The sequence below is a fragment of the Alligator sinensis genome, unplaced genomic scaffold, assembly GCF_000455745.1.
Source record: "Alligator sinensis unplaced genomic scaffold, ASM45574v1 scaffold781_1, whole genome shotgun sequence".
NCBI classification, from domain to species: Eukaryota; Metazoa; Chordata; order Crocodylia; family Alligatoridae; genus Alligator; species Alligator sinensis.
In genome coordinates, this window is record NW_005841845.1 from 3,338,635 (window position 1) to 3,359,994 (window position 21,360).

A 21,360-nucleotide genomic window follows, 5' to 3' on the forward strand; every position below is an offset into this window, starting at 1 on the left:
AAAGAGCAGCATGCCTGAAAATACTGCGATTGGCTGACATTTCCTGGAACGGAAGCAGATAGACACTGAAGTGGGGGAAAAATGAAACGAACCTGGAAAACTGTTCAAGCTAACTGCAAGGTCTGTTCTGCTGCATACGCAGCCGTGTAAATAGCACAGAGCAGAAACCCCTGTTGAAGACACGACTAACATGGAGGTCATTCGTTTTCTTCATCTTTTAATAAGAATGTTACTATTCTGTGTGCTTCAGCTTCAAAAACTCCTCAGCCGTTCATCAAATTGGTACACAGATTTAAGATCCCAAAGCCTCTAATGACCAAAAGTCAGACTGTGTGCGCTTGAATATGCCCCTCATAGTTGAAAATCTTCATATACTACAATTTTTTTCCTAAGTTATGTCAAAGTTACAAGGTTGAAAACTGCTTCCAGGAACTCTTTTGAAGCCTAAGCATAAGGTGTGAAAGAATTTGTGCTTTCACTGTGCAAAATCCTGTTTCTAACATCTGATAGACGAAGCAATATTCACAATACGGGCATCATCAACTTTAAGGTAACATCTTCAAAACCGCTGTTTTATTCACGCCAATGCACAAGAGTGCCACGCAGCTTTTAGCCAGTTTAGAAAAATAATCAATGCGCTGCGTTCACAGAAACTTCTTTTGTTCACAATGATGCAACAAAATATGAGAGCTGCTCGAGTTTTCTTACTAAATTAACATCTATGCCTGTTGTAGATGTTTTGACTATATGATGTAGCTCTTCACTGCTACTGAAGATTTGACAGTTTTTCCTCACTTGTCAAAATTGAAAAGCATTGTCAAGTTTTTCAAAAAAAGAAAACAAAAATAAACAATATTTCAGTATCCTTTAGTATAGTACACACAACGTGCACCCACACGGAATAAGAAGGAGCAAGCATTCATACTTGGTGGACACAGGATCGTAGGAAAGTAGGGCTGGAAGGGACCTCATACGATCACGTAGTCCAGCCCCTCCTCAGGCAGGATCATCCCAGACCAAAACCACCCCAGCTGAGTCTCTGTCCAACTTGCTCTTGAAAATGTCCAGGGATGGAGACTGCACAACTGTTCTAGGTACCCTGTCCCACTGCCTGATCACTGTCCTACTGAGAAAGTTCTTCCTAATCTACAACTTAAATTTCCCCTGCTTCAATTCAAGGACTCTGCTCCTAGTCCTACCGCTTACAGCCACAAAGAAAAGTCTAAATCTCCATCCTCTTTATAATCGCCCTTCAGGTATTTGAAGACTGCAACTTCTCTCAAAATGCTGAAAGATTTTCAAGTATGCAAGAAAATTTCAGTCAAGCACTGCAGCAGAAGGGGTGGCCAGGTGTTGCCCTCGAGTAATCTGTGCTGACATTTTTGATGATAATGTCAAATGAACCCGAAATTCAAAATTCATCTCACTGGAGAGTCAGTAGCTCAGTCTCTTCAGAACAGTGAAAGTGATAGTTCCACATTGCCTGATGCCAAGAATAAGTTCATGTTCATTAAGAAACAGTTTTCAGAGTACTGCAAAGAGTCCACTTACAAAATCTGAACAGGAAAAGGTAACGGATAAGACAGCTTCAAGGAAAAATTATGAGATAATTCCTGCACATAATGCTGCCTATGTTCTTCTTTCATCCTTCCACCTTTCTGACGATAACCGATTCAGCTTGTGACCTTATAATGTCTTCTGCAAATGTTAAAGGATATAAAAATGCAAACACAAATTCTAGCAGAGGGAGTAAGTAATAAAGCAAGAAGCAACCCATTCAGTTGTAAAATGGTATGGAAGGCAAGAGCTTGCTCCGTTGAGTGAGGGATGTTGTGCCCTCCTTGCACTCAAGCTACAGGAGCAGAAATTCTTGTTATACATCCGTGTGCCATTGCACGTACACAGAACAAAACTGCCTGGTTTGGGGAAACAGCCATTCAACACAGAAACAGAGAGAAGATCTCTACTGCTGGGATGCTGGCACCCGTACATCACTGTTTAAGATTGGAGCAGAAAATGGTAGATGAAGAGTTGCCTTGCTATTCCAATGAACAGGAAGCGGATAGTGATGAATTTTATGACAGTGACAAGATATAAATACAGCAGTTCAAGCACTAAAAAAAACAACTGTGAAGCTGAAATGCTTGAAGAGTTGCTCTCCTGCTTACTTAGGATATGTTCATTTTTTCTTCCATAGTTGCTATGTTTATATTTAATTTTCTTTTTCTCTTGTACTTACTTATGAAGTCTTCCATGATGTTCACATTTAACTGCTAATACAACATTACTAAAAAGTTAATTCTCTAATTTTTTTTGAAGTCCATGACTTCAGTTTCCTGAGTCAAAATACCAGTAGCTGAATTCAGTAACTCATTTTCTGTTATGACACTAGTATCCATCCAACTAGAGATGACTGTCTCTTTTTTTTTTTTGTCATTGTTCTAACAAATGAACGCTTTAAAACAAGGGGTGTCAAACATTTGGCCCGTGGCTCAGATCTAGCCTCTGGTTTTGCCCCTGGGTCTGATCAGGGCTACATGGGGTACACAGTGTGCCCATGGCATGGGGCTAGTCCACAGGCCAGATCAGGCTCACAGACCCCCCGCCCCCCAGACCCCCTCTTTAAAATATCTGACCTTTTTTTACAACAATCTATTTAACAATGTCCTCTTACAGGTAAACAACTAAAAACATCCTAAAAATGCACAACGGCTGTTAAAATGCACCACTATTTGCATTTTTAAATAAAGCTGCTTTCCAAGATCTAAGAAACAAGGTGCCAAATAATTTCTCTTTCCTAGTGTCTATCACAAAGATAAATGCTTCTTGGCTACTAGGCAGCACGGAGGAAAGCTAGTCACTATGTATTTTTGCAAAAAAAGAATAAGACAAACAATAAAAGAGAAACCAAAACCCCACAGCTCCTCCGAAGCCCCCTGCCAGTTTGCTTTTTCATAATTCTACAGCCTTAAGTAACAAATTGTGCAACCAACTTTAGGACCTTATCAATTATCTAATATAAAACTGATGAAAATAAGCCCCTTTAAGCACTCAATTCTCCAAGTCAAGTCTCAGGGAGTCTGTTTTGCTCATGTCGATATAAACCTTCGATTATTTGCTCACAGGGCCCCAATATAACTGAGAAGCTTGTAACGTCCCCTATGTTGACGCTATCTAGCATTTTCCATTATATAAGATTTTTGCACTCTTTTGAGATAAGCTCCAACATCTCCACTGCTTGCACCTTTCCAATTTGGCAGGGCAAAGCTCTGAGGTTAGGCACACCTCACTGGCTTGCCTCTGAAATTTCTTTTAGGTTCACCAGAGTCGTAACATTATGTCGTCTTCGACTTGCATTCCTCAGGAAAATTGTAGCTGTAAGGCAAAGCAGCAAGTCAACGTGAACTTTCTAAAGAACCGGCCCCAAGAGACCTCCAACGCAGCAGTGCACGCTGCTGCCGTTGCAGTTGTAGCAGTGGGGTTAGGAGGGGAAGATGGTGGTACTAAGTTCCCTCCAGTCAACCCTGGAGCCAGCACTCGGCCCTGGGGCTCCATCTCGTACGATGGGTCACCACATCCAGCAGAAGTTTCCCCAACTCTAAAAGAAGGAAAGGGGACAGCCAGACTGGACTTCCCCAACCACCTCTCAGTTCAACATACAGCTCCAGTAGTCCACTCTTCCCTCTAGAATAAATCAGCTGCAATATTGCACTTGCAACTCAAACGCTCAAAGCCTGTGTTGCACTGCTGACGATTCAGCATTAAGCTCTGGCTGATAATGAATGATATATGCATCATTGAGCTTGACATGAAAGAATTTTGTTCTTATTTTTCCTTTTTAACAAAAAACTAGGAAGTATTTTTTTTTAACTCTGCATTAGAAGAACGTCACTCTGGTTGCCAATTCAAATGGTCTAAGATTAAAAATGCCAGAATTCAGACCGCCAATGCAATCTCAATTTTGTCCTTTTGTGTGGATGAATTATTTTGCAGTTATTAATTACAAGATTACATCCTGTTTTCTCTACAGGATCATTACCTCAATTTAGTGGACAGGAGAGATGTACAGATTAAGGGTCCATGGGCTGTTAAGGATGCGGCTCTGCTCTGTATGGCAATGTACAAATATTACATATGCTATGACTGCTGCGAAGGATGACTTTTAGTTATGACTGCTGTTTTCTTTGGATTATATGAAACCAAGTCAAATGGGGCTGTAAAGAAGAAAAACCAAAACAAAAACCCTCAAACAAATAGGACTCCTCAGGCAGAAGACGACCCATCTGGGTAAAACATTTCAGATTAATAAGGACAGGGACTGATGAGCTACTAACTACAAAGTAAAGACCTGCCTTGACTCTAAAACTTGACTCTAGCAAGTTAAAAACCTCACTTAGTCAAGGTCTGGAGCTTCAGATCTAGAGGATACTAGGCTCTTCTGGAGTCTGACAAGATTCAGTGACTCGGGGAGGGAGAGTGAAGAACCTTCAGCTACCGCTAGAGGAGGTGATTCATTCCAGGTAGACAGGCCTGGTGTAAGGATCATAAGAAATTAGTTTTATTGTTTTAAAACTCTCATTCCCTGATTATTGTGCAATGTTTTTATAACTAACAATAAAACACCCTCTTGTGGTCAATCCTCACTCGAGATCACAGCTTCCAAAGGGCAGAACCACGGCTACTGAACCGCAGCCAGGCCTCATGAGGTCCCTCAGGTCAAAAAAACCTATGACATTCACCGTAATCCCCATTTTATGGGCAAACATAAGATGATAGAGAGTAAGATTCGCCCAGAGCCATACAGCAAGTTTGTAGCATAGAACACAACAGAATCCACATCCGACTTGTCATTCTGTACTTAAATTGCAGGACTCTGCTTATGCCTGCAACGAGACTTCAGGGAAGTAATCTTTTTCACCAATCCAATGACAATCAGAAGTGCAGTGAAACACCAATAACCAAACACTAACACCAGTGACTGTGACCCACTAAAACATCTCTGCATCCTCTTGAACACAGCTGTTTACAGGGCTGGAGAGGCCCTTGCTCATCATCTCAGACATGCCGGGAGGCCTGCTTGGCATTTCTGAATGCATGTGCTGCCTCTGACGCTCCTATTCCACCCCCAGCATCAGGCTTTGCAAGGGAAGCGGAGAGGCAGCACCCTGCAGATGGATATAGTGATTGTGGAGCCCATGTTCCACTACGATCCTTCCACACAACTGTGTTGGACTGAAGCCGAGGACTTCACCGCACGCTCCTGAAATTACCAGATCTCTATCATCAGTAAAGAATGATTCACAGATGAGTCACTACAGTTAAGAACGTAAGAACTGTAGTCCCGTACAAAGACAAAGCCCAGGATGCTGCAGACACAAGATTTTGCCCATTTAAGTCACTCTACAGTAGACACTTCTAGCTTGAAAACATCAGATAGGACACTACTCGATGCCACTTTAATGTTGTTTTTTATGTATATATTAGTTGTGAAAAGTCTGATCTACGACTTCCATTAGCTATGGCTTAGCATTTAAAAGCAAGAAGTTGTTCAAGAAGATCTGATGTTGCCCTGCTTTAAAATCAATGCAGAAGGCATGGTAGGGTGGCCCTTGGAGACTAACTCATTGCCTAAGCTTTCAAAGGCAACAGCCTACTTCATCAGATGCTGTGAATGTGAACGTAGCGGGCACCAAGCTGACCAGGCTCTTAGCTGCTTTGTCAATATTAGGTTTTTTACAAGTTTCTATTATTTAATTCCAGGGGCGCAAACTTGCCCTGGGCCAGATCCAGACTGCAGGGGCTCCTCCTGAGCTGGCAGCCACAACTGAGTTGGGTCCACGACCAGGCAGCAGTATGGGATGAGGGGCTGTGTTTGGGTGGCAGCATGGGGCCGGGTGGCCATGCAGGGCTGTGTTTGCGTGGCCAGAGGGTTGGGGAGCAGGGAGAAACAGGGAGGTTCACATCTGGGCAGTGGCATGGGACTGGAGCTACACTGACACTGGCCAGGTCACTCAAGGTCCAGGGACCCCAAATTCTACAGTGGGCCACAGCCCCCAACTTCCAGTAGTCCACCGCACTACCGGTGGGCCAGTTCCACAGGCCGCATGGTTGACACCCCTATTCTATGCTCTTTTGATATTTTGTTCTTACCTTAATACCAAACGTAAGATACCTGAATGTAGAAAGGCCAGATAATAACTTCAGTACAGAAGGCTAACGTGCATTGCAGGGCTTCAAATGCAAGTTATTACTAGTTTTAGTGAAGCAGCTCTGTGGTTCCTGCAATAAAAGCCAAATGGGAAACATGGATGTTTTAAGCAGCAAGAGACTTGGTATTGCTGAAATATTAAGTAAGAGTTTTGCAACTTAACTAAGTTGCTTCACGTTTAGCAAAAGCAGCTTTGGCACAGAAAGCCTAAAAACGGCACCAGAAACAAGGGTAATCCTCTCCTTACATGGTCTGACTGTCTGTGGAAATATCTCACCCAAATGCCTTATTTTGACCATGCTACCTCTGAAACTTGAACAAGACAGTGAGCACACTATCAAAGAAGCCATGAGGGGATTAAGAGAGTCCAGAAAACACCTCTTGTAACAACACTTTCAAAATACAGAATCTTTGCTTCTGACACCTTGAATGCAACAGTCAGAGTAATTCTTTATATACTACTTTAAGCCAAAAATTTCAAAAAGCCAATTTGCTATGCATACTATAGCAGTTTCTCACTTTACAGCTACAGTCATGAGGCTGTCAGGAAGAGAACCAAGGCTGCGTGCCAAAAATCAATTCAACATGCTCTCAGACAAAAAACAACATGCAGCATCTGAGGATAATGAGAACTGCAATCATTCAAACTGACAGTGGAGATGCCTACCAATTATCGTAAGGCAAGTTCCAAGAATTGACATTTGCTACGCTGACAAGGCTCAGGGTATATGGAAAGGTGCTTGAATATGCGTTAGCACATGGAACTCTCCTTTTAGCTCCAGAGGTCGCTCAGAAACGGGAAAAACCTCACTAAAGCGAATATAAAGGTATTAATCTGAAAAGGCTAAAAACTCTCTCAAAGCAAAGCAAGACGGGGCAAGAGTTGTGTTCAAACTATAGGTACTGAGAGAGAGAATATCATTCTGTAGTAAAGCTAAATGTTAAACTGTCGTATGAAAAAATTCCCATTTCATAATACAGATCAACGTAGATTGTTTGCAGCAGCATGCGCTGGATAAAACTAAAACCCATCGGGTACTGCCACACTCTGGATCTAGCCTGCTACTGTACGTATTTATGGTCCCTGTTATCATCATTGTAGCTCAACACATAGGTATTGATATCATTTGGAGCACACACACACACTCACATACTTTGAATATATTCCAACCAAAAAAAAAGAAGGAAATATTTGCTCTTTAGTCTTCATTTGAGACAACAAATTTGCCCAACTAGTATTCTGCAAGAGTACTGCAGCACTTTGGTACTCCCGTGGAAGAGTCCAGATCGCAGGACCTGGCTCTCACAGGGGCTTTAATTATGGGGACACCAGCTGGGAGGGAAACAGCAGTGTCCATGTGGCCCAACAAATTCTTGAAGTGTGTTGGGGCAGTGGTGTACCGTGGGTCTCCAGCACCTGGGGGCCAATGCCTGCATGCGTGCCCTCCCCCCGGGGACGATCCAAGCAGGGTGCGGGGCCCCCTCTCCCGCCCCAGGGCACTTCCGCGGGGAAACGAGCACCGCGGCACACCGGATGCCAGGGGTGGGGCGGTGGCCAGAATTTCCAGGAGGAACAGGTAAAGAAACGTACAACCCGCCGGGCGGGTGGGCGGGCACAGAAAGCACCACAGCCTCTCCAGCCGGTGCCTGGGGGCCATGGCCCCCTTTGCCCCCCGCTGTTGGTACACCACTGTGTTGGGGATATCTTTTTTATATAGATCAGTGGTTCCCAAACTTCTTTTGCTGCGACCGTAAAAATTGTCCACCAACAGGACCTCCTGCCCCGGCGCTGCAGGGGCTGCTGGGAGCAGAGTGCGGTGTTGGCAGCGGCCCGGGGGAGCCGTCGTTGCCCTCTTTGTGCATGGCGGCCCTGCCCCACACACCTACCCACTGCTCCGAGGCCACGCACATGAGTGTGCGTGCGTGTGCAGGCTCTTCATGACCCTACTGAGGACCCACCACAACCCTGATTTGGGTCATGCCCCAAGGCTGGGAAGCAACAATATTGACGGTAGCCAGGCCAGTTAGAGGGGAAGCTTGTCTCAACCTGCTGCTCACAAGCAGAGACAAATCAGTTGAGCACGTGAAAGTGAACGGTAACTTGGGTGACTGGGGCTGCAACAACAGAGTTCAAGCTCCTAAGGGGAGAAAGGAACGAGAGCATCAGAATCAAGACGATGGACTTCAGAAAAGGAGATTTTAATTCAGGAAACTGGTGGGAAGGAAAGTAGCCCAAGAGAGGGGGTTCTACTTCAAGGAAATTTTAAAGGAGCAGGAGAAGCTATCCCAATGGGACGGAAGAACAGCAAGTGCAAGAGGAGGTCGGCCTCAGCAGACAGCAATCTCTTCAATGAGATGAAATTGCAAAAAAACCAATCCTATAAAAAGTGAAAACGTGGTCATAGTATTCATAGATGTCAGGGGCTGGAAGGGACCTGACATGGTCATCGGGTCCAGCCCCCCTGCATTTGGGCAGGGAAGACGACTGGGGTCAAATGACCCCAGCAAAGTGGGCATCAAGATGCTTTTTGAAGACCGCCAGGGTAGGCGACTACCACCTCTGGGGGGGAGCCTGTTCCAGACCCCCAGCACTTGACTTGTAAAGAAGTTTTTCCTTATGTCCAATCTGAAGCAATCTTCAATTATCTTGTGCCCATTGTTTCTTGTCTTCCCGTGGGGTGCTTTGGTGAACAGATGCTCCCCCCCTGGGCCCAGATGTACGCCCCTAATATACTTATAGGCTGCCGCTCAGTCCCCTCTGAGTCTTCTCTTCTCCAGGCTGAACAGTCCCAAGTCTTTCAGCTTCTCCTCATATGGCCTGCTCTCCAGACCTCTAATCATCCACATGGCCCTCCTTTGGACTCTCTTGAGCTTCTCCACATCCTTCCTGAAGTGCGGTGCCCAGAACTATTAGGGAAGAGAATAAGAATACTGTACAGGCACACAGGAAGAAAATTAGAAAGACCAAGACGTACTATCAGATGCAGCTGGCCAGGGACATAAAAGCAATAAAAATGAAATTCTACAAGCATGTCAAAAATAAGAATAAGAGTAAAGAAAACATAGAACGTAGAAGGCAACCCAGATACAGATGGTGCAAAGAAGACTGAAATATCTAATGCTATTTTTACTTCAGTCTTCACAAATAGGGGCAGCTACCAAACAACAAGTGCAGGTGACAGCAAAGACAGGGATAGAGACACACAGCCTAGAGCAGTACAAGAACAGGTTAGGGATTTCTTAGAGAAGCTAGATGATTTCAGGCAGGCAGGGTCAGATGGACTGCACCCAAAGGAATTGGCTGAGGAAATTTCAAAGCTGTTAGCTATCCTTCTTTGAGAACTCATGGAGGCTGGATGAGGTCCCAAAAGATCGGAAAAAGGTAAATGTTGCGTCTATCTTTAAGAAAGTGAAGGAGGAGGATCCAGGGAACTACAGACAAATCAGCCTGACCTCAATACCTAGAAAGATCATGGAGCTGGTCCTCAAGGAATCTAGTGTGAAGCGTCTGAAGGAGAATGAGGTAATGAGGAAGGGCCAGAGTGGATTCACCAAGAGTAGTTCTTGCCTGACCAACCTGATTTCCTTCTATGATAAGGTGATAGGCTCTGTGGATGGGGGGAGAGCAATGGATATGATGCACATTGATTTTAGCAAGGCTTCTAACAGTGTCTTACACAACATCCTCATTAACAAGCTAAGGAAATACAGATTTGATGAAATTACTGTAACATGGACACACAACTAGTTGGATCATCATGCTCTCAGACAAAAAAAAATGCAGCATCTGAGGGTGAGACCTGCATCTGAGGATAGCCATCAATCTAACATCAACTGAACAAGTAGCCATCAATGGCTGAATGTCTGCTTGGGAGGAGGCATCAAGTAGAGGTTCCCCAGGGGTCTGTCCTGGGTCTAGTATTGTTCAACATCTACACTAGTGATTTGGATGATGGGATTGAATACACACTTCGCTAATTTGTGGATGACACCATATTGGGTGGAGTTTCTAACCCTACCCTCCAGAGTGTTTGCATCCAGAATGACCTGGATAGACTGGAGAAATGGTCTGCAACCAATCAGCTAAGATTCAACAACAGCGAAGCCCAGCACTCAGGACAGACTAACCACATACATAAATACAGAGTGGCTGGGCTGTGGTACTGCAGAGAAGGACATCGGGGTTACAGTAAGCTAAATATAAGCCAACAGTGGGCTCTTCTTGCAAAAAAGCCAATAGCGCACTGGGCTCTATTAACAGTAGTGTCACTTGCAAACTAAGAGAAGTGATTCTTCCAATCTGCTCAGCACTGGTGAGGCCACGCCTGGAGTCCTGTGTCCAGTTTTGGGCCCCACACTTCAAAAAGGATGTGGAGGGTTTGGAAAGAGTCCAGCACAGCAACAAAATAAGTAGGGACCTGGGAAGCAAGACTTATGAGGAAAGGCTGAAAGAACTAGGGTTACTTAGTCTGTAGGAGAGAAAACTATGGGGGGGATTTGATAACAGTCTTCAAATACCTGAAGAACCAATACAAGGAGGATGGAGATGGGCTTTTCACTGTGGCTGTATGGGGGGAAGACTAAGAACAATGGCCTCAAATTGCAGTAGGGGAAGTTTAAGTTGAAGATAAGGAGGAACTTTCTGACTCTGAGGGCGGTGAAGCACTGGAACAGGCTGCCTGGAGAGGTTGTGGAATCTCCATCCTTGGAAGTTGTCATGAGCAGGCTAGACAGACGCTTGGCTCGGATGGGTTAGTTAGAGATCCTCCTGCCTGGAGCAGGGTATTGGACTAGGCCACTTCGTAAGGTCCCTTCCAGCCGTGCTTCCCTATGATCCTATAATAAATTGGGATTTTTCTCAATATACAGCACAACAAATCAGCATAGATTCATAGATGTTAGGGTCGGAAGGGCCCTCAATAGATCATCGAGTCTGACCCCCTGCATAGGCAGGAAAGAGGGCTGGGTCTAGATGACCCCAGCTCGATGCCTATCTAACCTCCTCTTGAAGACCCCCAGGGAAGGGGAGAGCACCACCTCCCTTGGGAGCCCGTTCCGGACCTTGGCCACTCGAACTGTGAAGAAGTTCTTCCTAATGTCCCGTCTAAATCTGCTCTCTGCTAGCTTGTGGCCATTATTTCTTGTAACCCCCGGGGGCGCCTTGGGGAATAAAACCTCACCAATTCCCTTCTGTGCCCCCGGGATGAACTTATAGGCAGCCACAAGGTCGCCTCTCACCCTTCTCTTGCGGAGGCTGAAAAGGTCCAGTTTTTCTAGTCTCTCCTCGTAGGGCTTGGTCTGCAGGCCCTTAACCATACGTGTGGCCCTTCTCTGGACCCTCTCCAGGTTATCCGCATCCCTCTTGAAGTGCGGCGCCCAGAATTGCACGCAGTACTCCAACTGCGGTCTGACCAGCGCCCGATAGAGGGGAAGTATCACCTCCTTGGCTCTGTTCGTCATGCATCTGCTGATGCACGATAAAGTGCCATTGGCTTTTCTGATGGCTTCGTCCCACTGCCGACTCATGTTCATCTTGGAGTCCACTAGGACTCCAAGATCCCTTTCCACTTCCGTGCCACCCAGCAGGTCATTCCCTAGGCTGTAGGTGTGCTGGACATTTTTCCTCCCTAGGTGCAGCACTTTGCAATACTTGTACATCACAGCTTTGACAAAGATAAAAATCTCTGCAGATATTGCTAATATTACCCTTTGTTTTGTTCAAGATAACTTGACATTAAGGTATCTAAAGGTACCTACCATCTATAGATAACCAAATATCATCTTGGTCCATTCCTAACAGACACAGCTCTCTGCCTTTTTCTAAATTGCTGCTTCCATTTGAAATGATCCCATCCCGTTCCCCCCTCCCCAAAAAACCTGCGTCCAAATCTGTCAACGTTTCTTTGCAGACTTTACAGCAGAAATAAAATTAAAATATTGTTTTAAAAAAAGCTTACTAAGCATAGACAAACAAACTCTACACAACCGCATTTATGCAACCCTTTTTTCTCATGCTTGAAGGACAGCCTATGCAACACTAATAGCTCGGGTACGTCTACGCAGCACAAAGCAAGACCATGTAGTGATACCGAAGCTAGCTCTGAAACCAGAGCTAGGGAAGGTCGCTTACTGACACACTGGCTTGCTGCTACACTCAGAACACTGCACTGGTGCAGTTCTCCAAGTTCCCAAACTTGAGCTAGGATCCCTGCCTGCACTGTGTAGACATACAGACTTGTTCTGAATTAGCACAAATAACTCTGCATAGCCCAGCACTGCACCAGGTAGACATTTCCCAAGTGATTCTTGTATGCAAACTTTTTCAACAAAGCGAAGAATCATATAAATCACAAAATCACAGAAAAGTAGGGCTGAACAAGACCTGAGGAGGTCAGCCACTCAAAACCCCTGCTCAAGGCAGGATCACCCGGTCTAAACTGTCCTAAACAACATTTTATCTAACCTCTTCTTACAAGGTTCAGGAAAAACCCCCACACACAATACCAGAGATCATGTCCAAAACATCAAAAACACCCTTTAACTTGCACAGGTAAAGCAGGGGTGAACACCCTGTCAGTACCCTGCAAATGTAAGGACAAGAAGCTGTGTGTTACAATATGTTCACGTGATGCCACCTCTTGTCCAGGCTGCGACCTTACGGAGAATTCATTCTGCAATAAAAAGGGATTTCATCCTACAGAGGGAACACATATTTAGCTGTCCGGCAGCATGTGGCAGACAAGGACAAACAGCATGCAGGTGGCACACAGTAACGATTCAAACTTCAAAAAGCTACAACTTGTAGTCACGTCTTATATAATATTAAAATATTTGTATCATCTTACTATTGAGTATAAGCCATGAACAGCCAGAGATGGTAAAATAACATTTTACTATTGCATTATAACTGATAGCAAATTTATTTAGTTACTACTCACAAGAAAAACTTAAGTTATGATTATATGGTACCGATATTGTATGATCCCAACAATAATCCCTCATAACATTTCTTTTTTTTTCCATGATTTCTGAATCCTCTGTGCAGTAATTTATCAGATTTGCAGTTATACTTGCTCCTTAAACTGGCAAGTCTTCACCAGCAGATGGCATTATAGTATCACAGATACTTAACTGGCTTTTACAGAAATGCGTACAAACTAGGAAACTCAGATCAACTTAATAGCAACTGTGGAGAGCTTCAGCCTTTTACTGACATGTACAAAAAATCAGTAGCAAAGAAATAATATAGACAGCATATCATATCATATAGTACAGACAGATTCATCTCTAAAATGAAAGAGGGCAAAGCCATTAATACAAATACCTACTCTGTGCATTGGGTTAAGTGCTTATCTATACTAACACGTCAACAATGATATTGTGTCGACATACTACACCTAACATGAAACCTAAAAAGCAAGATGATGAAAGATTAAGGATATTAATAGTTCCTACCCTCTCGTACATCTACAGTCATATACCTCACCACTATATATCAGAAAGCACACTACCAGTGTAAGTCCACCTCATTAGGGTTTCCAGCTTTCCAACACCCTACCTCCAACCGCAAGCATGCCACCACAAGCAAACCAAACTTGCTGCACCACGATGCCCATGTCCCATTCTGCACAGTTCTGTGAAAGCAAATACATTCACAATAGAGGCATTTTATTAGAACATGCTGATATATTTTCATCGATGAACTGATCCAATGTTACCAGGACACACTTTTAAGAGGTTCCTCAGCTTTGTCCTGAAGCGGGGGCTTAATCTCTGAGCCCACGCATCTTGGCACTTACTGCTTAAAATTTGAGAAGAGTTTGTTGCCACTTCTTTGGGAGTGAAAGCAGTTAAAGGTGAACTGCCTCTGGCACTTTGTCCATACCAAATACATTCAAGACTCAATCTAAGTCAAACTCACAGGCCTGCCCTAGGGCAGACCCTGGTTCAAGGAGAGAATGTGAATTTGTAAATCCAAGAGACCAGATTTCCTTTGAATGAAAGAACCTTGTACAAGTAATCCAGTTTACACTGCCTTCAGCCAATGTTCATTTTGCCGATGAAGACAAAAACGTAGCTTTGGATATCATCCAGAGGATGTGCTGTGTGGCCCTGCATATGGAGAAGTGTGCCAAGCCCAAAAAGGGAAGAGCCAGGAACCTCCGCCACTTGGCCTTCAAGGGGCTGCTCAGTTTTGCAGTAATTTTATGCTTCCTGTTGATCAGGCAAAGTGTAGGCAGCCTGAAGCTTGTATAGGAAAAGAAAAAAGGATTTTTCACAGAAGTCTCAAACTTTCTACTGAGATGCTCCTTCAAAACAGTTCCTTTCCCTCAGACTGTCCTTTCCTGCCCCAGACAACGGACCCATGGTATTGTGGGAGAAGCAAGATTAGCAAGGCAACACAATACATTTTACCGGAACAACTTTATAGTTGAATGAGCAGTTTGACAGACTTTTGGGCACAAAATGCCCTTCCTCAAGTCCAGGAAAGAAAAAGCTACAGACCAAGCTAAATACCAGTTTGAATAATTGCTTTCTTTTATCTTCATTCAGTTAATGAACGGGATCATTTAAAATGGGAAGTGGGCAATAAACCTGTGGAGCAGAGAGAAGTTATGGAAATAAATTACAGATCAAGAAAAAAAAAAAAAGAGTTGCTATATTTCAACCTACCTATGTAAAGGACCATTCAAAAGGGAAGAGGATCATTATCAACCATAGCAGAGGGAGCAGGTAACTTATGAGCCAGCAAATCTGTCTGTATTAACTCCAGGGGTTTTGGTATCTAGTAACATTATGAATGTTTATTACCAGGCCAGTTTTCTGAAGGCGTTGAGTAGGTTTTCTTTAAGGAAAAGGGCTGCAAAGTGGCTATTGTGAGAAAAGTGTTCTCCCGAAGAGCACACACCAACTGCTGAAACTTCCTTAGCCTGACGAAGGGTTTTTGAACTTGAAAGCTTGCTTAATAACTATTCTCCAACTATTTGGGCTGGTCTAATAAAAGATATCAAATTCACCCAAGGAACCTTGTCTGCCTATGTCCTTAGACCAACACGGCTACAACCTACACCCCTGCTCCCTTCTTCTATGCTTGTTCATTTTTGATGCATTTCATTCTGGAGCACAGTGGTTGTTTAGTTTCCCTCCACATAGTTTCCATCAAGGTATCTGGCTCGTTGGGCAAGGTATATCTCAGGCTGAGACACGCGTGTAGATTCTGACAGGTTTGCTGTAGTGAGTGTTGATCCTGGGTGATGGTGGAGATGTGTTGGTCAGTTCTGCATTTCCCTTTTTAGGTAAGATTTTATTCTGCTTGGAGTGATACAGATCACCAGTCTGGATATTTAGAGAGACGATGTTAATGTAAGAGTATTCATAGTTTCATAGTTGGTCGGGTCGCATGGGACCTGAGCAGATCATCAAGTCTGACCCCCTGCCCTGGGCAGGAAAGGATGCTGGAATCAAATGACCCCGGCAAGGTGTCTATCTAGCCTCCTTTTGAAGACCCCCCCCAGGGTAGGAGCCAGCACCACTTCCCTTGGAAATTGGTTCCAGATCCCAGCCACCCTGACAGTGAACTAGCGCCTCCTGATATCTAGCCTGAATCTGCTCTCCGTCAACTTATGGCCGTTATTCCTTGTTACTCCCAGTAGCGCTCGGGGGAACACGGGCTCTCCCAATGTCTGCTGATCCCCACTGACCAGCTTGTAAATGGCCACCAGATCCCCTCAGCCTTCTCTTGTGGAGGCTGAACAGGGTCACGTCCTGTAGCCTCTCCTCGTAGGGTCTGCCCTGCTGTCCCCGGATCCTGCGGGCGGCCCTCCTCTGGACCCTCTCCATGCTGTCCACATCCCTCCTGAAGTGCGGCGCCCAGAACTGGACGCAGTACTCCAGCTGCGGCCTGACCAGTGCCGCATAGAGGGGGAGGATCACCTCCTTGGACCTGCTCGAGATATATCTGTGGATGCACGACAAGGTGCGGTTGGCCTTCCTGACCGCGTCCCCACACTGTCGGCCCATGTTCATTTTGGCATCAATAATGACTCCCAGATCCTTTTCTGTCTCTGTGCTGACAGGAAGGGAGTTCCCCAGCCTGTAGGTGTGCTGCTGGTCCTTCCTCCCTAGGTGCAGCACCCTGCACTTGTCAGTATTCAATCCCATCTTATTCTCATCCGCCCACCCCTGTAACCTGTCCAGATCCGATTGCAGCCTGTTCCTCCCTTCTAGCATGCCTACTCCAGAGACTGTATTCTTATTCTGGAAGGCTTTCAATAACTGATATCCAGAAAAGATAGAAAGTTCTCATGGCCCTGTTAAGGAGCTCCATTTTACCCCAAATGCCTGAATCCTGAATTATGTGATCCCGTTCATTTACCAAATGAGGTTAAAATTTCAGAATTCTGAAATTCACTTTCAGAAACTTTTTTGCAAAGGGATACGCAGACAAGACTTGAAAGCCTGAGACTGCCTGGCATCCACGCTTCTCACCTTTGGCATTATTCTGGTTGTCCACTTTCAGTACCTCTTCTTTGACAGTAGCCAGTACCAGATGCATTGGAAGAAGGAGCCAGAAATCCAGCAGCAGGCACAGATGAGGACAGAAAGTCTCATCTTCACAGGTTTAAGCCAATTTCTAGCACGAGTAAGCATGAGGTTTTTACATTTATTCCTACTCTCTGCTCTTTTTCTGATCTTACCTATAACAATTTAGGATGGTCTCCTATTCCGATAGGTATCCAGTACCCCCTTGCAACACCCAGTTTCACTCACTGGGTTCCACTGAATGAAATCGTTTCTTCCTTGTTTCTTGTAAGAAAGAAAAAACAGGAGCTCCAGATGCATCTTCTCTAGATTTTTAGTTGTTTTCAATACGCTAATCTTATGTCCCCTCACATTCAGAAACCTCCTTTAAAATGTGTACTTACTAAATAAAGTGACAGGATCTTCATCGGTTACAGTCACTCCAACGTGACCAGAGCTGGCCACCTTGCTGGTGGAGAGGATAAAATGATTCAAGAGAAGAGGGTCACATACTACTACAAGCTTGAATGGCACTTGCCAATGCTTATCCCCCCATGGCAGGAGAGTGCCGAGTATCATCTCTATAGACCTTTTCCTCCCAAGTGGAGAATCCTATGTGTCCTGATACTCACTGAGCTGAACTGCCACATACTGAAACGCAGGAAAATCTACCCATAAATTGGGTTCTTGTAGTGTAGCATCTGGCAACCTAGTATGCTCTAGTGTCCGTGGATTTATTAAGGCTGCTTTACCAGTTTATTCAACAAACATGCTTAAAATCTAAGAAAATGCAGCTGAAGAACAGAAGCCAACCTTTAGGACAGTGGTTCTCAACCTATCTAGAATCAAGGCACTCCTCAACAGTCTCAATGTACCCCTCAATAATCTTAAGGCACCTTTTGGAAAGTGCTAGCTCTTAGTTTTCACTCCTTTTTGACTACAGAAAAATAATACCACAATTCTTCTGTTGAAAAGGACTCGGGAGGATCGTGACGGGTCAGAATCTTTGGGTTTCTCTTGTGAATCACGTTAGCACACCTAACAGTGCTAACACTGTGCAGCACCCCAATAACACTCTTGAAAGGATCTCAAGGTAACCTAGGTGAAAATCACTGCTGTAGGGTTATAGCTAGCCAGGAAAAAGAAAAATCTTGGATGTCAATGATCACCCAAGAAATTCTATTCCAGCAAAACCCATTAGTCCACCCCGTTCAATACATAGCAGCAGAAATAAACACCTGAATAACCACACATAGTGTTTATGAAATTACCATCCTCTCTTCCTATTGATCTATTCCATGGTGCAAATACTGAACAGTTCTAAGTGGCATAAAAGCCACTACAAAAGTTTAAACTCTTACGAATCAATGCAGGCATTAAAATTATGTGCTACACTACTTTACCCACCAATCCTTTTATGAACTATTCTTCTAATATGAGTAGTTCTGCTATCTTCTTCCTGTTGTAAATTGTAAAATGTCCTTCAATATTACAACATAGTAACACAGCCGCACACATCTAAGTAGTTCCAAAGTCCCAGGATTCACTGCATTTTGTTAAGTGTTCACCCTGCCACAAACTATTCAAACATTGTTCTGGAATCCAATGAAGCATAAAATCAATACTAAACCATTTCCGATAGATTTGAAAGGCTCCAAGTTAAACAGAAGAAAGAATATGCAGTTATGGTTTTAAATCAATTTCTTTCCATAAGTAACCCCCTTGTACATTATTCCAGAGATAAGAGAACAAGAATGATCATACACGTCCGTGCCCGAGAAATGCCTCCTGTAAGTGGGTTGGTGAGCCTGTTGCCTTGCAGGCTGGGTTTGCTCCCTAGACCAGCTTTCTCAGTCTGACCTTTAAATACAAAAGCATAGTCCTTGCACTCGGAAAACAAACCAGTAACCAGTAACAAGTATGGCCCCTTCCTAACAGCAGACTTGTATGGATTCCAGTTCATCTGCAAGTTGCTCCTTTACTCATTTCTATTCTCTCTGCCCTCTCCTCAGGGGGTTTTAAGCTACTGGTGGGATACTCCCTTGTTATCTAAATGCCCTCAGCAAGGCCTTTTCAACAGGGCTGCCTGTGACACCCCTAAATTTATTTGTGTTTTTACAAAAAAAGGTATTTTCATGAGTGCATGACAATCTGAAACACATTTGCAACTTTCTGTAAAAAGTCAACATTTACTTTAAAATATTGAATATGCTTTTTCAATCTTCCTGAAGTGAGCACTTCAGTGCCCAGATACACACCAGAGCACTTGTTTCCTTAATTTTGTTACAGTCAAGTTACAAACCCCCAGAAAGAACAGACAGAAAATGGAAACACTGGAAGAATCATGTCTAAGATGCAAACAATTAAGCTAATCATAATCATATTAGTATGCAGGACATTATTAACACACATGAGAGTGCTAAGATTATTTATGGCAGTATTAGAGTGATGCTGTAGCCATGATGGTCCAGGCAATATGTGAGAGAAAGCTATTTTGGGGGGTGAATGCTTTCACTGGACCTGCTGCATGATTGACAGAGATTTCAGATAAGCTTTTGAGCACACAGTACTCTTTCTTCAGGCTGATAAAGAAACAGATGCAGCTTGAGCCTATTTATGCTGTGCATATACTTCATTTTAAAATGAGAATTACCAGTAATGCAAATACATAATTTTCTATTCTTTAAAGATTTAAATTTCATTTTGAACAACCCATCTGGTGCCAGACAGTCTGGTGTTCCTAAAACAAAGTCCTAAGACACTTATAACAGTAATTCATATTTCAGTTTCCAGAATTTGGCATTCCCAGAGCTGAGGAGGTAACATATTCGCTTGGAAGTCTTTAACTGAGTTTAGGATTTGGCGCTCTCTCACTACAATTTAATATTCACTCTGTGGCCACAGTGTGCTACATATTATATAATTCAAAGGAAGCGTATTTAATTTTAAAAACAGTCTTTTCACAACCAAATCCAATGCACAAGCCAAACAATGACCTAAAAGCCAATGTTAACTGGGACATCTAAATTCTCTCTGGTGACTAAGACGCATTATCCATGCAATCTCTGGAAACAGAAATAAAGTTAAGTAAAGCTAGGTCTTCCAAAGTACATTACAAATTTAACCTTGTCAATGTAGGGGAGTCTAGGGATAATTTTAATCTACCTCTTTTCCAGTCCTGTATTTTTTTCTTTCCACCTACTTTGCCAAATACTATGTTTAAAAGAAAGAAAGGAACAGCGGGAATAAAAAGGGGTTGTATCATAAGCAATCTTGACTACAGCTCTTCAAAAATGTCCAGGGGAATGCTTTTCAGTAGGAAAATGCTCATCAGATGGAAGTGAGAATTTCTGCGGGAACACATCACTCTACTGAATATTTCAGCCACATAAGACATCATATTGTCCAGGCATCAACCCGCTTTCCAGCCCAGGGTCATGTCCCTAGGCAGCTGACTCCTGAGGTCGCCTGCTCCCTGCAGTGCTGGATAACAGCCGGTGAAAAGGCACCTGCGTAATGCACCATTTCCTCAGTTCCTGGGAGAGCAGCTTCCCTGGACAGCCTGACCCCACAGGCAGTCACTGCTCCAGAGAGGAAGGAAAAATGAGCTTCCCCTGAATAAGATTTTTCCGACACACCTCCCCTCTGCCTGCTGCTCCTCTCCAGCTCCAAAAAAACTGAAGTTTTGAACAGGAAGCCAATTCCCTTTTCTGGCCAGTTCTAATCATGACAAAGTGCTCAAGTAACTGAACAGAAAGGTCTAGGATCCAACCACTTGCAATGTTATTTTCAAAATAAATAACAAAAATCTTGTCAGACTCACCAATCCAGCAGTCAGAGAGGGGGCAGACTGTCCGAGGGACTGGTTTCTCATACGGACCAGGTTTGAGGTATCTCCATACGGCTGCCATACCGACTGTCCCACTCCACTGTGCACGCTGTTTGATAAAGGAAGCAGCTGCTTTCCTTTAAAAACATGACAAATCACTAGGTCAGTTTTAACCAGCTTGCCTATTGATTTACAGGTACATTACATGATTGCTAGACACAGATACTGTGTATGAGCTAACTGCTTAAATACACTTTACGATTTTTTTCAGGGTAGGACACTGTAGTCTTTGAAAATGTCCCATCCCTAGTATCACACTGGATTATTGGAAGTACAAGTGGTCACCCATTTTCATCCCATCCAGGAACAGCACACACCAACTGCTGAAACTTCCTTAGCCTGACGAAGGGTTTTTGAACCTGAAAGCTTGCTTAAGAACTATTCTCCAACTATTTGGGCTGGTCTAATAAAAGATATCAGATTCACCCAAGGAACCCTGTCTGCCTATGTCCTTAGACCAACACGGCTACAACCTAAACCCCTGCACCCATTATTACTGTCTTCACACCACGGCAACGGGAAAATCTGAATCAGCATAAAAGTGATTTGTACCATTTTACTTTCTACATTGTTCTCAGCGTGAAAGTACACTCGCTGCCAAGGCGGCGTGCACTGCTGAGGGGCAGCGCTCCAAGTTTTAAAAACTCTTTCAACTGAAATTTCAGAATTTCATAAAAACACAATCATCATTTAATTTTTAAAAGATAATTGTGATCTAACTGTCCTGCCTGTCTGTGTAGGC

The 21,360-nt window shown here is 43.9% G+C and overlaps 1 protein-coding gene across 1 annotated transcript in view; it reads right to left on the minus strand.

The window, feature by feature from the left end:
• LOC112550697 (microtubule-associated serine/threonine-protein kinase 2-like) overlaps window positions 1–21,360 on the minus strand; it is an 80,310-nt gene that overhangs the window by 53,626 nt on the left and 5,324 nt on the right. Inside the window, exon 3 of the mRNA XM_025207124.1 lies at window positions 20,553–20,695. Coding sequence (XP_025062909.1) covers window positions 20,553–20,695 — 143 coding nt within the window. The remainder of the gene's footprint in view (window positions 1–20,552; window positions 20,696–21,360) is intronic.